Source organism: Gigantopelta aegis, chromosome 5 (genome assembly GCF_016097555.1).
Source record: "Gigantopelta aegis isolate Gae_Host chromosome 5, Gae_host_genome, whole genome shotgun sequence".
Taxonomy (NCBI): domain Eukaryota; kingdom Metazoa; phylum Mollusca; class Gastropoda; order Neomphalida; family Peltospiridae; genus Gigantopelta; species Gigantopelta aegis.
The window spans coordinates 24,197,836-24,216,489 of NC_054703.1; the positions used below are offsets into that span (position 1 = coordinate 24,197,836).

General features: G+C 37.7%; 1 protein-coding gene and 1 long non-coding RNA gene across 2 annotated transcripts; both read left to right on the forward strand.

Moving 5' to 3' along the window:
• Positions 1-1,495: 1,495 nt before the first annotated feature.
• Positions 1,496-6,298, forward strand: LOC121372884. The gene is made up of 3 exons (XR_005958016.1): positions 1,496-1,919; positions 3,386-3,541; positions 6,219-6,298. It is a non-coding gene; the product is annotated as an uncharacterized LOC121372884 (long non-coding RNA).
• Positions 6,299-15,463: 9,165 nt separating this feature from the next.
• LOC121373273 (BTB/POZ domain-containing protein 3-like) lies at positions 15,464-17,875 on the forward strand. The gene is made up of 2 exons (XM_041499794.1): positions 15,464-15,883; positions 16,340-17,875. The coding sequence occupies exons 1-2, from the start codon at positions 15,753-15,755 to the stop codon at positions 17,016-17,018; spliced, it is 810 nt and encodes a 269-aa protein (XP_041355728.1). The 5' UTR covers positions 15,464-15,752; the 3' UTR covers positions 17,019-17,875.
• Positions 17,876-18,654: the final 779 nt, after the last annotated feature.

Below are 18,654 nucleotides of genomic sequence, written 5' to 3' on the forward strand. Positions count from 1 at the left end.
AATGTGAAATTCAATAAAAAACGAGTTTAATCAGTTTAGTAAATTGGTTTTCCCATCTCTTACAAACAACATTGTAATAGACTGATATTAATCAAAACACGAGTCCTTTTTAAACGAAAATTAAGACAACAAAAATTATTCAATATACCCGTATGCTTGTATTAAGGTTGACACAAGAGAATATTTATACAATCTAATTAAAATTAGCTCCACTATTACATGTGGATCTAAAGACAGCCAGTTGGAGCTCATGTCCACCAATCAAAACCTTACTTGCAGAATCCTGCCAGTGATTTAAAAATAATTTGAAAACATTCCGAATTATCCTGAGGGTATACGACATGTTTCGTGTGAATTACGAATGCCTTAAAACATGTTTTATTTTATAAAATAAATAATTTGTAATGTAAAACTGAAGACTGATTTAGTTTTATTTAATTTTATAAATAAATAAATAATTTTTAATGTAAAATTGAAGACTGATAACCCACCCCGTACGTATTGGTATGGTTCGCTGTACTGCGGCCTCTAAAATAGACTCTAGCGATATTTTTAGAATTTGTATGCTCCCAAATAACGTTATAAAAGGCGAAGTGTGATTGGTCAATATTTAAATTATTATTTACAGACGAAATGTTACCTGGACATTGGGGACTACGCAGTGTTGTTAGTTTTAAATCACTGGCAGGATTCTGCAAGTAAGGTTTTGATTGGTGGACATGAGCTCCAACTGGCTGTCTTTAGATCCACATGTAATAGTGGAGCTAATTTTAATTAGATTGATATTTATACAAACTGTACACAAAAGGAATGACCATCAAATATTAGTGCTGTGCAGTGGCGGATCCAGAAAATCCATTTAGGGTGTGTGTGTGTGGGGGGGGGGGGGGCAATGACATGAGGCGGAATGCCAAAGGAACGAATCGTTAAAAAAAAGAAAATTAATATATAATAAAATTATAACTCGCAAAACCTAGATCCACCTCCGATGTCTGACATGGCCATTTTATTCACACAGCGGTCACGTGCCTCTCGCCGTTTTCCGTACTGACGGCATTGATTACTATCCATTGGTCTAACTTAATTAATTAATGGACTAATCAACCCCAGCCCGAGTACTCTGACTGTAAAAGAACTAGACGGACATTTGGAAGATCGTCATGGTCGTCATGACCGTCCAGATGTCAGTCTAGCTCTCTTACAATCAGAGTATTCGGGGCTATATCAAACCTTGCAAGTGTGCAAAAAGTCCACCGACCCTTCCTCTAAACGACTGGACCCATATTCACAAAATACCGTAAACCTAGTTTTACACGTAAACGTAAATCTATGACTGAAGAGCTATTCACGAAACAACGAAAACGTAAGTTACGTGTAAAGTTGGACGTAAATATAAGAGTAGAGTGCCTCAGGTTGCAACTAACGCTGCACGTAAGTTGTGTACATATAATAAATCAAGCACGATCGCCATGGGCGGATCCAAGGGGGGAGCCCAACATTGAATATCATTAGCCATGGGAGTGGGGCTACCATAAATCTAGAAGTCCTGAACAACAACAACACAAAAACACTTTTCCAGTTGGAATTATGTTTTTACTGGATTTGTTCATATATTTTCAATCTTCGTTTTTACAACAAATGTAGTAAGCATTAAAACAAGTATGGCCAGAAGATAATAAATGAATTTTACCTGCCTGTTTTATTTGTAATGATAATGAATCTAAATTAATTACAATGTAGAAACGAACTTGACTTTACCGCTCCTTTCAGTTAGAATGATATCATTTAAAATTGCTGTTTGTTTCTCAGAAGAGAACAAGACCTTGAAGAAACATCGTGTTGATGATCGTAACTACTATTTACTGCCGGCTGAGGCCTGGTCCAAATTAGTCGCTTCGTATGGGACTGCGGTAGGACAGGTATCTGTAACTACTTAGTAATACATTGTTACTTCTTTCACAATTTATGTCTTACAATTTGCCTGGAACAGTATTTTGTTTTTTGTATCTCTTCCACTATTAATATCGAGCCAAATTACCTGAACAGTATTACATTTCCCCATTTGGGTGTGGGATCTAATTTGTTTAGTAGCGTGTTCGCCTGTGGATCAAACCCCATCAGGGAACCCATTCTCTTTGTGTCGTTTCCTCTGTCCTGCCAATGCACTAAGACTGGTATGTGCTGTCCTGTCTGTGGGACATCTAGAAGATCACCTGCTGTTTCCTCTAAAACTATGTCAGAATTACCAAATATTTGTGTTCTAGTGGTGTCTTTAAGCAAAACAAACTTTACTTTTCACTGTTTGTCTATCTCACAGTTCATATCTCGCTATTAGATCGTGACAGATTTATTAATAGTGTTTAACTATTTATATGTTATAACACTTGAAAAAAAGAGAAAAAACCCAACAACAAACCACCCCCAATAAAACAACGAAGAAGCCAAAAACATCTAAGTTAGTTTAAATAATATTTATTTGTCAAAACATAATGTGTGTTTTGTGTGTGTGTGTTTGTGTGTGTGTGTGTGTGTGTGTGTGTTTTCATTCACAGTTTATATTTCACCACATGCCCTGGGACAGTATATGTTTACATATTTGTCAAAACTTACCCTGCAACTTGACCAAGATAGTATTATCTTAGTCTTTCACAGTTCATACTTCGCCTCATGGTCTGACACAATATTATATTTATGTTTTGGCCAATCTTGACATTTGTTTCGCATGTGTCATCATTTATATCACACCACAAAACCTGGTGCTGAGCTAGTTTCACGTGGGTCATCATTTATATCACACGACAAGACCTGGTGCTGAGCTAGTTTCACATGTGTCATCATTTATATCACACCACAAGACCTGGTGCTGAGCTAGTTTCACATCTGTCATCATTTATATCACACGACAAGACCTGGTGCTGAGCTAGTTTCACATGTGTCATCATTTATATCACACCACAAGACCTGGTGCTGAGCTAGTTTCACATCTGTCATCATTTATATCACACCACAAGACCTGGTGCTGAGCTAGTTTCACATGTGTCATCATTTATATCACACCACAAAACCTGGTGCTGAGCTAGTTTCACATCTGTCATCATTTATAGCACACCACAAGACCTGGTGCTGAGCTAGTTTCTCATCTGTCATCATTTATATCACACCACAAGACCTGGTGCTGAGCTAGTTTCACAATTGTCATCATTTATATCACACCACAAGACCTGGTGCTGAGCTAGTTTCACATCTGGGACAGTCATCATATGTACATTAACCAACTAAACATCCAGGGGTTTTACAGTTTATGTGTTACAGTTACATTGTTGCCTCAAACTATACTGCGTTTGATTTAGGAACATTTGACATAGTCTGTTTTGTTTCTTTCTAGGACGCTATTTCTCACAAGGTCATTGAGCAGGGAAGGTTTTACAAACAGTGTACAAGGAGATGGAACTTCTCATGATCCGTATCAAGTTGAAGCTTTGTGAACATTCTAAATCCAACACATTTGTGAACAAGCTCTTCCATCAAACTGATACCATAGGTATAACTGTAATATATTGTGAGTGCAAACTCCCACTGCAAACAGTGGTGCTTATTTAACTCAGAACTTAGATTTACAATATTTTAAATAAGTAATCCATGAAGTGAAAATACTATTTTAGACTAATTTTTATTTGAAATACTTTTACATAAATTGTCTCCGACATTTAAATTAAAATAAATACTTCTGGTTCTTTACACTAATTTGTAAATGATAAAACGAATTGATAACATTATTTCTGTTCTAAATTAATATATTTGGAAATAACTGATCAGGCTTTTATTATACACAGTAAGCTCTGGGTGAGCACAAACATTTACCAAGCCATCTATTAAAACTAAACACTTCCAGATACCCACATTTTTTTGTATCAATTTATCATATATTACATGGATTTGTTTTGCCAAATTAAAATGTGGCTGAGATAGGTTTAGGATTTTCCAATACATTTGAATGGATTGGTTGTGTTGCATAAGGACCACTGTTTTTTTGTTTTTTTATGGTGATTTTTTTCCCTTCTTGTGCAGGTGCATGTGTATACTGGTGTAATATACGTGTATTTGATATTGTTTCGTGTTGATCTTGTTATATTTGATACTTTTCTTCCAGTATTGGGCTACCTATTTTAATTATTTTTGATAATTATTAGTATTAGCTTTCTCGGCCCAGAGAGCCATGGGATTATGCGATAGTCTGGCGTCCATCAAATTTTCACATGTTTGACTTCTTCTCCAGTTCCACCAAGCAGGTTTCAATCAAACGTGTCCAGATAATCCTATTATGGTGCTGACTTGCTGAAACATTATTGGTTTCTTCTCCAGTTCCACCAAGCAGGTTTCAATCAAACGTGTCCAGATAATCCTATTATGGTGCTGACTTGCTGAAACATTATTGGTTTCTTCTCCAGTTCCACCAAGCAGGTTTCTAATCAAACGTGTCCAGATAATCCTAATATGGTTCTGATTTGCTGAAACATTATTGATTTCTTCTTAAGTTCAACAAGTCAGATTTAAACCAAACAGGGTCTTCATGACCTCTGATTTGCTGAAACATTATTGATTTCTTCTTAAGTTCAACAAGTCAGATTTAAACCAAACAGGGTCTTCATGACCTCTGATTTGCTGAAACATTATTGATTTCTTCTTAAGTTCAACAAGTCAGATTTAAACCAAACAGGGTCTTCATGACCTCTGATTTGCTGAAACATTATTGATTTCTTCTTAAGTTCAACAAGTCCGATTTAAACCAAACAGGGTCTTCATGACCTCTGATTTTCTGAAACATTATTGATTTCTTCTTAAGTTCAACAAGTCAGATTTAAACGAAACAGGGTCTTCATGACCTCTGATTTTCTGAGACATCTTCGACTTCTTCTTAAGTTCAACAAGTCAGATTTAAACCAAACGGGGTCTTCATGACCTCTGATTTTCTGAGACATCTTCGACTTCTTCTTAAGTTCAAGCAGGCAAATTTCAACCAGTCTTAATATATAAATTTCATTTCAACTTATTTTCGTGCTTATAACCAATTAAGGTTCAAGCACGCTCTCCTGGGCACATATCTCAGCTATCTGGGCTGTCTGTCCAGGACAGTGGGTTAGTTGTTAGTGGTTAGTGAGAGAAAAGAAGGTGTATATAGTGGTCTTACACCTACCAATTAAGTCATGAAAACTCGCTCTGGGTGGGAGACGGTACCGGGCTGCGAACCCAGTCCCTACCTGTCTTATGGTTTACCCACGACACCACCGAGGGCGGTGATCTTTGTATAAATGATCCACTCATGGCTCTGACCAAGTGCTCTTATTTTTCGGAGCAATTCGAAATCCAAGATGGCCATCCTAGCCTCTGATTGACCGAGACATTTTCGACTTTTACCAAGTTCCAGCAGGCAAATTTCATTACAAATCTCATGGACCTGTTATTATTATATTTTGGGGGGCCAATTCAAATTCCAATATGGCCGTCATGTTTCATCAGGCAGATTTCAAACAACATCTTTGACTTCTTCAGTTTCCACCAGGCAGATCCCAACCAAACATGGTCCAAGTGATCCACTCCCGGCTCATCAAGTGTTGTTATTTTTGGGGCCAGTTCAAAATCCAGTATGGCCTCCATGTTTCACCATGCAAACGAAACAAAACTACAACTACAACAGCAACAACAACAACAAACCCTAACAGGTTTTCAGAAAACCAAATCCAAGCATATAACAATTAAGTGTTTTTAAAAGTGGGTTAAATTAGGAAATAATTCATTAAAATGAATCAGAAATGATCTCATCTACTATACTAATCACAACTGGGTTTGAAGTGAATCACTATATCCTGATTTAACTCATTTTCCCACACTCTATATATTACATTTTGTGGTGAGGTCTGTTCCCTATATATTGTGCTAGAATGCTGAGAACTGTATATTGCATGAATCCATTGCTAGAAACGTTGTAGCCGATGGTGTACAGAATCCGGTGTTTTGAGGGGTAACGTGTTAGAATTTAGAACATTAAGGACCATGAAACCTCACCGGTTTAAAAGTCCGTATTTTAGGGGTATCCGGTTTAGAGAGGTTCTCTTATGTACTGATATTTAAAAAGTGACTGTGTGAAATATCCTGTGTTGAGGTAATTCCTAGCTAGTTTGTTAGCAGTAATTTCAGGTCATATTGTTTCTGACTGACAGATAATCTGGAGAAAGAAATGAGACGCACGTTCAACATCCCTGCCGAGAAAGAAGTTCGACTCTGGAAAAATGTTGACTACGAATGCCTTATTTAGACCACGTAGAACCTCTGAACAAACCTGACAATACACTACGAGCGCAGGGCTCTACCAAGTCCAGGTAATATATTTGTCTATATCCATGAATATTTTTAGTCTTGTCAAGTACATGTTATGTCGTCACCACTGGGTGGTACAAATTGTACATATCGGGCTAGTGTTACGGTTGGCCATTGACACAAGCTCTGAGCTGTATCGGTGCCAGTGGCGGATACATTAAAAATATTTATTTTTGGGGGGGGGGGCAGTGACATGAGGTGGAATGCCAAGGGAAGTTTTGGGGGAGGTTTGGAGGGGGATATTTTAAAAAATAAAACATGTTTTAATATATAATAAAATTTACACTAACATGTCGTAGGCCCCTCAGGTCCGCCTCAATGGTGCATTTCTACAACTGGGTTCCAAGTAAGGTCATAGTAAAACATGGAAAAATAGCTGGTGTCAGAAAAAACATTAATAGTGGAGATAATTTTAATTTTGAAAAAGTCATGAACTTTCATGTAAGTGACGAGATATCAGTGTATTGAGGTAATATCGTGGCTATTGTTAGTCTTTCATGGTATTTATTTCTTACTGACAGATAATCTACATAAGGAAATGAGATGGTACGTTCGACAACCTGACATAAAGCAGTTAACTTTGGAATTCTGCAACAAGCAGCACGTATAACCTAGAACAAACCTGGCAATGAAACAAGATCATATACTAACTTCTACATTTTAATAAGACAATATAACATAATTAAATATAGGCTGGTCAAGTACATGTTATGTTGTACCACTTCTGGTGCATTATACACAGAGTGTTAATATAGCCATAGACAAAAATGGCACCTGTATCGGTGCCAGTGTCATATAGAAATCCATTTAATTTTAACAAGACATGATGTAACTTAGAAATATGGCAATCAAACTTGTCATATACTAACTTCTAATTTTAACAAGACAATATAACATAGAAATATGGCATTGAAACTTGTCATATACTAACTTCTAATTTTAACAAGACAATATAACTTAGAAAATATGGCAATCAAACTTGTCATATACTAACTTCTAATTTTAACAAAAAAATATAACATAGAAATATGACAATCAAACTTGCCATATACTAACTTCTAATTTTAACAAGACAATATAACATAGAAATATGGTAATCAAACTTGTCATATACTAACTTCTAAATTTAACAAGACAATATAAAATGGTATCATGATCACTGGCCTTGTCATAAACCAAGATTAAATGATTAAAACAATCGCCTTTTCCGTTTTTAAGAGGAAATGGAAGGAAGGAAATATTTATTTAACAACTCGGTCAACACATTTATTTACGGTTATATGGCGTCAGATTTTTTTTTTCTCAAGAGGATGTTTGTAGTGACAGGAGATAAGATTAAAACCGATCTTTGTTCGATTATAATCGATCAATGGAACATCACTATTTTAGACAACAAATATCTGTGGATCAATGTGCTGAGGTGTCGTTGAATATCCTTTCATTTCCTCTCTATATCTTAATGCATCTATCTGATTGCATACTTGTATAATACCTAGATTTGTTTTGTTTAACGACACCACAAGAGTACATTGTTTATTAATCATCGGCTATTGGATGTCAAACAGTCTTAGAGAGGAAACATGCTACATTTTTTCCATTAGTAGCAAGGGATCTTTTATATGCACCATCCCACAGACAGGAGAGCACATAGCACAGCCTTTGATATACCAGTCGTGGTGCACTAGCAGGAGCGAGAAATAGCTCAATAGGCCCACTGGCGTGGATCGATCCCAAACCGACCGTACATCAAGCGAGGGTTTCACCACTTGGTTACGCCCCGTCCCTGTATAATACCAATACCCCAGAATTATTATTTATATGTAATACTGCCTTCCAATGTTTTCTTGGATCAAACGTGTTGTTGCTTAAATTTTGCAGGTGATAGTTATTGAGCAGAAAAATGAAGATGGAAGCTGGCCAAGGCAAGTGACAAGGTATGTTCCCGTGTTAAAGACTGACAAGAAGGCCTGCTCAATACTTATCAGGTGTGGATTCAGAGGTTGGTGAATGGAGGTGGTAAGAGATATTTGAACAGGCTTTTAAAATTATTTTTTTCGACGTCGGGGAAATAAATGGAGGGCACGCCCCTGGGCATCCCCCACCTGAATCCGCACCTACACCTATGTATTAGATTTTATTTGTGTATGTTACAGGATGTGATTTAGTTATTGGTAGACATAAGGTGATATGTTAATAGATTGTCTATCTGGCTGGCTGTCTAAGATTGAGACCAGTATGGTAAATTGGTACTGAAATGATACGGATACGTATACCGAACAGTACACATACAGAACTTGACATGCGTTGATTTCGCTTCCTATCTATTGCACGAGTTCATTTTGCGCAAGAATGTATACCACGAGACAAGTGGTATGTACTGTCGCAAAATAAATGAGTGCAATAAATAGGAAGCGAAAACGGTGTATGTGAAGTTCTGTATTTATTACATACCTTCTTTTACGTTTTACAAAACCAGTTTTTAATTTAACATCATAACAACACTTTGTTCAGTCTATGATCAAAACTCCTTTCATGGATTTAGTTAACGTTAAGAATCATACTCTGCAGCAGCCTTGTATAACGTTTCAAATACCCTTGGACAGAACAATGCAGGTCTTTAAAGCTGCCGCCTCTAGAATTGTTTTATTATTATTTATGCATTTACAATAAATCAAGTATATTTGTAGTTCTGTTTTCTTTTTTTCTTTTTTATATATGATGTCTTTCCCTTCAATTTTTTTTTTTTTACTGTGTTCAGGTATTTAGGTCAAAGAAAGAAAGAAAGAAAGAAATGTTTTATTTAACGACACACTCAACACATTTTATTTTACGGTTATATGGCGTCAGACATATGGTTAAGGACCACACAGATTTTGAGAGGAAACCCGCTGTCGCCACTATATGGGCTACTCTTTCCGATTAGCAGCAAGGGATCTTTTATTTGCGCTTCCCACAGGCAAGATAGCACAAACCATGGCCTTTGTTGAACCAGTTATGGATCACTGGTCGGTGGAAGTGGTTTACACCTACCCATTGAGCCTTGCGGAGCACTCACTCAGGGTTTGGAGTCGGTATCTGGATTAAAAATCCCATGCCTCGACTGTGATCCGAACCCAGTACCTACCAGCCTGTAGACCGATGGCCTACCACGACGCCACCAAGGCCGGTATATTTAGGTCAAATGCAAACACTTAATTCTAAGATCAACCTGCTGACATCTGCTCGTGTATTGTGTAACCATAAAGCATTACAATTAACACATTTGAAAGATAAGTAGCGATGTTTTGAAAAATAACAATTTTAGTTTATTAACTATATGGGCAGAGAGAAGTGGGGAAAGAAAAATGATCTTTCCCTAGATAAAGAACAATAACATTTCTGCCCCTGGATACGTTTTGACGTCATAAACAGTGCTTCACTATAGGCGGTTAAGTGCGTGTGTAGTGATTGACGGTGACAAGATGGCGGAGAGGTTGACATAGAGAAATTTGCTCTGATATTGTTTAAAATGATGTCTTCTTTTAACCTAAAAACATGCTAGAAAGTGGTTTGTAGAGTTCATTACATGCGATCAAAATGCTCCATGCCGAAAAGAGATCCAGCGAACAAGAAGAAGGATGGAAAACAGAAGGAGAAGGTTGGTAAGTCACTTAGCCCAACTGACAAGATGGCGGCCATAGATCCCTCAACGAGTTATTGTCATCAACAATCGCCAAAACCACCCCAAGTCTCATATGATGCGATAATGATTCAACAGCCTGAATTCGGTAACCCCGCCTTGTAAATTCAGCCAGTTTTTCCAGGTCAGCTGACCCAACAATTATCTATCCCGCCATGGGCGAACCAAGTGTTCCACAAATTGACTGAAATTTCCAACACGCTCATTGTAATTTCGCAAAAGACTGATAAGATTGAAGGAATCGAAAAGCGATTACAGACTATTGAGCTTAATGTTAATGCATTTAAAACACAGTTATCTGAAAGCATTGAGAAAATTATTGAAATGGAAAAGTCTATAAACTTTGTAAACGAAAGCTTCGAAGAAACCCGTTCAGATAGAAAGAAAATTGCGGACGTTGTCTACAAAATAAAAACTGAGGTGAGAGAAGTGCGTAATGGTTTTGATAAAGTCAACAGCTTACGCGGTGATTGTAACGAGTTGCATGACTGTGTGTTAGACCTTCAAACCAGATCAATGAGAGACAATCTTATTTTTAACGGTATTGAGGAAAAAGACGATGAAGAAACAAGCGATTTTACAAACATTTTTGAAAGATAAAATGAAAATAGAAAGCTCTATTAACTTTGACCGTGTACACAGACTTGGTAGAAAGAGTACTAATCCGACAAGACCGCAGCCAATCGTAGAAAAATTCGAACGATCTAAAGATCGTGAAAACGTCAGAAGAAGCTCAAAAGTGCTCAAGGCAACAAACTTTGGTGTAAGCGAACAATTCCTTTACGAGATCGTTCAACGCAGAAAGGAGTTATGGCAGAAGTACAAAGAAGCGCAGCGTCGTGGACTCCGTGCCTCAATTGTTGTTGATAAACTTTTTATTGACGGTAAACGCTGGTTTCCCGATAGTGCACCCCTCGATAGGCCCAACGATGCGCATCCGTACAGTCCTCCGAATGAAAACCCAAACAAACGTGCACGTAATTTCTCACCAAGGGAATATCGACCATAGGGACGCCGGAGGAGAGACACCGGTCAGGACTTGTCAACACCAAGTGAATACGAAACTGTAAATATTCCCCGTGTACATTCTTATTCAGAGGGAATAAGCGTATGTGACTATGTAGATATTGTATATTTAAATGTGTGTGGTCTCAGCAGCAGACTGGATATTCCAGAATTTATAGATTTTATCAATCAGTATGATTTAATATGTTTAGTTGAAACTAAACTTAACGATATTGATCACGTAGAAATACCAGGTTATACAATTTTTACTAATAATAGAAATATTGAATCCAATGTAAGATCAGGGGGCATATGCCTGGCATATACCTATTACTTTACTTAGTTGTCTCGGGAAACTGTTTACAGCTGTTTTAAATAATAGACTGAAATTATATTTAGAAACTAATGATTTGTTATCTGAAGTTCAAGCCGGATTCAGGAAGGAGTACTCGACGAACGATCATATTTTTACATTATATGGATTCATCGAATTGCTAAAAGCACGGAAGAAAAAACTGTATTGTACTTTTATAGATTTTAGCAAGGCATTCGACTCAGTATGGAGAACAGGACTTTGGGGTAAACTAATACAAAATGGTATTAATGGTAAATGTTTTAAAGTAATATATAGCATGTATCAGAACATTAAGTCATGCATTAGTGCACATAACACAATGTCGGATTATTTTCAATGTTCCATGGGTGTTAGACAGGGAGAAAATTTATCGCCCCTATTATTCTCCATGTTTCTCAATGATTTAGAAGATACGTTTAAAACTAATGATTGTAATGGCATCCGCATAGATAACTTATTCACAGATTCCACTTTGTATACAAATATTGTTCTTTTTGTGTTACTATATGCTGATGACACAGCGCTCTTTGCCGAACATTATGACGACATGCAGAATTTATTAAATATTTTCGACTCTTATTGTACAAAATGGAAACTAAATGTAAATTGTAAAAAAACAAAAGTGCTAATTTTCAGTGGTAATAAAAAATCTAGATAATGTAGAAATATACAAATATCTTGAAATTATATTTCATAAATCCAATAAATTCACTAATGCTCGAAAACATCAATATGATCAAGCTCAAAAAGCTATGTATTTTACACTTAGACAAGGAAAACGTTGCCATCTTTCCATTCAGTGCCAACTTAAATTATTTGATTGCATGGTTTTACCTATTGCTTTATACGGATGTGAAATTTGGGGTTTTGAAAGTCTGTCTTGCATAGAAAAATTGTATAGCAAATATTTAAAGTTATTATTGCCTGTTAGAAAATCCACCCCATTATATATGTTGTATGGAGAACTTGGATGCTTCCCGGTAAATATAACAGTAAAAATAAGAATGATAGGATTTTGGTTTAGGATGATTACTGGGAAGCAGTCCAAGCTATCATTATTAGTGTACAGAATGTTATTGAATGATTATAATACACATTTTTATGATCACAAATGGATAGCTTTTATAAAATCAATTTTAGATAATATTGGTTGCACATACATATGGTGGTCACATTGTGAGCGTATTAATAGTGCTTCATTGTTGAAATTTTTTATTTCAACAAAACTCATAGATCAATTTTTGCAAACATGGTACAGTCATATTGACACTTCATCGAAAGCATCTTGTGACAAAATATTTAAAAGCAGTATAGCATTCGAAAATTATTTAAATTTATTAGAAAAAAAACATTGGTGCCCATTGTTACGTTTTAGAGTATCAAACCACAATCTTCCAATAGAGACAGGTAGATGGATACGTAAACCATTACATGATAGATTGTGTTTTTTATGCAACACTAACAACATCGGAGATGAATTCCGGTATAATATCCGCCCGGTCCCCTCCATTATTATTTTTAGTTAGGGTTGAGGGTTAGGGTTAGGGTTAGGGTTAGGGTTATGGCTGGGGTTAGGACTAGGGTTGGGGTTAGGGTTGGGGTTAGGGTTGGGGTTAGGGTTGGGGTTAGGGTTAGGGTTAGGGTTAGGGGAAGGGGGGACCGGGCGGATATTTTTCCTGAATTCCATTATATTTTTACATGCCCATATTTTAACCAATTCAGACTTCAATATATACCGAAATATTATCGATCCAAACCAAACACATATAAATTTCACGAATTATTTAATTGTAAAAAAACTGGTGTCCTCCGAAAACTTGCAATATTTTGTAAACATATTATGAATACTTTCAAGCCCTCCGGCTCATAGCTTTATTGTATTATTATTGTGTATGCAAACCCAAACCAATTATTTATAATGATATTCCCATGTTCGTTTTATATAGATATACTTATGTGAATAGTTTTACTCTGTCATCTTGTTAAAAAGTGTGAATTGTTGTATTATATATTGTTCCTCATATGCCGTGGGGTTGGGGGGGGGGGGGGGGATGTGGGTCCGGCAACGATATGTACATCACAGCTATGACGCAACGCCGTCTCGTATTCTCAACTTGCAGACCTGTTTTCAACTACAGTATCGTTTGATATTGATGATGAGTAATAAATAGAATAAGAATACCCAACTCGTTACTCGGCAATACCGTTTATCTTGCACTCGTGGAGGCTCGGGAAGGACAATATCAATTCACTCCTGCAAGATAAACGGTAGGCCTATTGCCTCGTAGCTCGTTGGGTATTCTATAAATATGTTATGAAGGATCTTCACCGAATGGATTTATTTATGAGGAGATACATGTATGCAGTTACACAGGGCAGTAGCTAGGATTTATTTTGGGTTGGGAGGTTGGTGGTGGTGGTGGCAGATGAATTCATGGAACGAACGAGCATGGAAAGCGCAAGAGACTTGGGGATCAGGGGGAATACCAAGGAATGTAGAACCTCTAGAATACCATTTTGCAGCCATTTCAGAGAGGTTACACACTTGAATCTCCTCAACCTGTTAAGAAGATGATTGTCTTTAAATTTCTATTATTTTTACCGCTAGCTACGGCCCTGGTACAGGCACACTAACACACATACATACACACACACACACACACACACACACACACACACACGATAGTACACATGAACACGCACGCACACACACACACACACACGGTAGTACATACACACACACACACACACACACACTAGTACACATAAACACGCACGCACGCACACACACACACACAATACTACACATGAACACGCACGCGCACACACACACACATATACACACACGATAGTACAAATGGGCACACACGATAGTACACATGAACACGCACGCACACACGATAGTACACATGAACACGCACACACACACGATATTACACATGAACACACACGCACGATAGTACACATGCATCGCACGCACACGCACAGACACGATAGTACACATGAAGACGCACGCACACACGATAGTACACATGAACACGGACTCACACACACACACGATAGTACACATGAACACACACACACGATAGTACACATGAACACGCACGCACACACGATAGTACACGTGAACACGCACTCACACACACGATAGTACACATGAACAGGCATACACACGGTAGTACACATTAACACACACACGATAGCACACATGAACACGCACGTACATACGATAGTACACATGAACACGCACACACACACACGATAGTACACATGAACACTCACACAAACACACAGTAGTACACATGAACACGCACGCACGCACATACGATAGTACACATGAACACACACACACACACACGATATTACACATGAACTCGCACACACACGATATTACACATGAACACGCACGCACACACGATAGTGCACGTGAACACGCGCACACACACACACACACACGATAGTACACATGAATACGCACACACTCACGATAGTACACATGAACACGCACACACACACGATAGTACACGCGAATACGCACGCACACACACACACACACACACACGATAGTACACATGAATATGCACGCACACACACACGATAGTACACATGAAGAGGCACGCACACACAGACACACACACGATAGTGCACATGAACACGCACACACGCACGCACACACACACGATAATACACATGAACACGCACGCACACACACACACGATAGTACGCATGAACACGCACACACACACACAGACACACACACACGATAGTACACACGAACACGCACGCACACATACACGGTAGTACACATGAAAACGCAGGCACACACACACGATAGTACACATGGACAGGCACGCACACACACGATAGTACACATGAACACGCACACACACATAAACGCGCGCACACACACACGATATTACACATGAACACGTACGCACACACACGATAGTACACATGAACACGCACGCAGACACACACACACACACGATTGTACTCAGGGCACGCACACACACACAGACACGATAGTACACATGAATACGCACGCACACACACACACACTATAGTGCACATGAACACGCCCACACACACACACGATAGTACACATGAACACGAACGCACACACACACAAACCACTTGTAAAACAGGAACGTGTTCATGCAAATAATTGTATGTATTTTCAGTGACAAGAAGGACACAAGGAAATCAACTCGTCAGACTGAGCCAGGCTTTGTTCAAAGCTGGCAGAGGGGGAAATCCATAACTTAATGTCTGAAGTATTCACTTCAGAAAGAAGTGCATACTGACGTCATATTCAAGGTGGGGCAGTCACAAAAGAACATGCAGGCGCACAAACTTATACTGAGTTTGCGCAGCTGCGTGTTCGAAGCCATGTTAAAGGGCCCATTGGCAGAGCAGGATAACATAGTTATACCGGATGTGGAACCAGCCATCTTTGAAGAATTTCTACAGTATGTAAATTATAAATTTATTAAACATAAACTATATTTGTTGAACAAAATTAAACACAAAAGTGAGAGAGAAGTCAATGTAGTGGCCGTATATCTACCCATTCAATGTTTCTGTCCGATAGAAATTAACGTGATTCAATTACAAAGTTATAGCAAAACTCAGAACAGTGCTAACAGTGGTTTATATCGTTTCTATACATGTATGTGCTATATGTGTGTCGAAAATAAAGGCTTTTAGATAAAAAAATAAAAAAAATAGCTAAGGTAATAAATATAATAACAAACTCGGCACAAGTTATTATCAAATGTATGTCCCTCGTGAAATAATTTTCATTTGTCACTCGCTAAAGCTCGTGAAAACTGAACATTATTTCACTCGGGACATAAATTTGATAATAACTGGTAACTAGTTTATTATCTTCTATTTATAATACTGTTTTGTTTTCTAATTCACAGGTATCTGTATACGGACGAAGTCACGCTCACCGGTGACAATGTAATCGGCCTGCTGTATGTGTCCAAGAAGTATGACGTCAGTACCCTCGAACAGCTGTGTCTGACGTATTTGTCGTCATCGATGACGTCAGACGACGCTTGCTTCGTAATGGAGCAAGCGCACCTTTACGATGAAATACAACTGATGGAGAAGTCACTGAACTTTATTTTAGAAAATGGTGATGCCGCTCTTAAGTCGGCTGGACTCATCTCTCTCTGTCATGAATGTTTGGTTAAGATCGCAAAAGAGGACAAACTGGAGGCAGATGAGAAATCAGTCTTTGAAGCTGCCATGATTTGGAGTGAGAGCGCGTGCAGGAAACAAAACAAGGATTTAAGTCCAGAAAGCAGACGAGAGGTCCTTGGAGAAGTCATAACGCACGTGCGCTATCCATTGCTAGATGAGGAATATTTCGTGAGAAACGTCGTACCTATGAAAGTATTAACAGGTTCAGAAGAAAGTAAGATATTTCAATACTGGGTGTGCCCAGATGTCAATGTTTCACCGTTTAATCCCAAAAAGCGCACTGGCGGGATAAAGTTAGAGTACCCTGATTATTGTTCAAAAACCCCCCAAAAAAACCCAAAAAAAACAACAAAAAAATTGTCATTTTATGACACAGATTTCCTTTCACCATAGAGATGATCAAAAATAAAAAATACAATCTGGTCGTTAACCCTTTAATGCCCTTGGCAAAACTAGCATGAATTCAGAAAAAAAATGGTTTGTGAATAAACGTAGCATCATTTTAGAACACTTTTGAGGTTATTTGAAATATGTATATATATATATATATTTTTTTTTTTTTTTTTTTTTTTTTTTTTCCGTAAGTGCTTTTTGTACTTAAAATAGTACACATTTAAATTCTTAGCTCAGTTCAAATAGATAGAGGTTATTATACGAGCTTGTGTGTCGTACTGATTTTACGAAACGAGGGTCAGGATTATTGTATTAACTGAGCGAGAGCGAGGGTAATACATGAATTCTGACACGAGTTTCGTAAAATCAATACGATTCACACGCCAATGTAATAATTTCTTTATTAGCCACATTATCAAATATATTATTTTTATGAATGACAAGCTAGGACCATGCCAAAAGGTTTGATACGTAACTAAAACGAGACGACGAAACGACGTTATTTTCGGAAATTAAGGACCACACAGATTGAGAGAGGAAACTCGCTGTCGCCACTTCATGGGCTACTCTTTTCGATTAGCAGTAAGCAATCTTTTTTTTATATATGCCCCATCCCATAGAGAGGATAGCACATACCACGACATTTGATGTACCAGTCGCGGTGCACTAGCTGGTCAAACGTTATGACGTTCAATTTACAAATATACACGCATGTAATTTATTGTATAATCAATACGAAATTATTTGTGTTTTTATGTTTCATATATTATTTACATTTTCCTATATTATCTGGCAACCTGTTAAAGGCATATTGTCGCAGACCACTGACCTATTTAATGGTCTAACAAAGCATTACCTGAACAAAACTAATTTGATTTGTACCTAAATGTACTTTATTCAACCATCTTCATAACCACCATACTCCATTTATTAATATTGTGTAAAAATAACTGAATTATGGCAATGGTTCATAATTCAAAAACTAAAATTGCCGAGAGGGTTGACATGGATTTCACTCCTTGATGGTTTAGTTACGGTGATGTGATAGCTAGATTTGGTTTCCAACAATTAATATAATTTTTAATTTTAGTGAAATAAAGTCCTTAAATACGTGACACAGTATGCCTTTTAATTTTCGTTTTTAATGTTTCCAATATAATATGATTTTATTTTTGGTTTTTACTGGTGGGGGGGGGGGGGGGGGGGGGTAATATTTAATCGTCGTGCCTGCTGACTGATTTGTCTTGTCCAGGTTAATCGGCAGGTGCGTACCAAGCAATAGGATGGAACTTGACATCTCCAAATTTGCAGATTAGAAGCAACCTTGAACACACACACATATTTTATTTAACGACGCACTCAACACATTTTATTTACGGTTATATGACGTCGGACATATGGTTAAGGACCACACAGATATTGAGAGAGGAAACCCACTGTCGCATCTTCATGGGCTACGCTTTTCGATTAGCAGCAAGGGATGTTTTATATGCACCATCCCACAGACAGAATAACACATACCACGGCCTTTGATATACCAGTCGTGGTGCACTGGCTGGAGCGAGAAATAGCCCAATGGGGCGACCTTGAAGGGGCGTTGTCACGTTATGATATTTATAGTAAAGACTTGTAGTAG

Excerpts from the sequence above, each read along its gene's own strand:
- LOC121373273 (XM_041499794.1), top strand. The coding sequence starts at position 15,753 with ATGCAGGCGCACAAACTTATACTGAGTTTGCGCAGCTGCGTGTTCGAA. Across the intron at positions 15,884-16,339 it reads ATCTTTGAAGAATTTCTACA|GTATCTGTATACGGACGAAG; the intron begins GTATGTAAATTA and ends TCTAATTCACAG.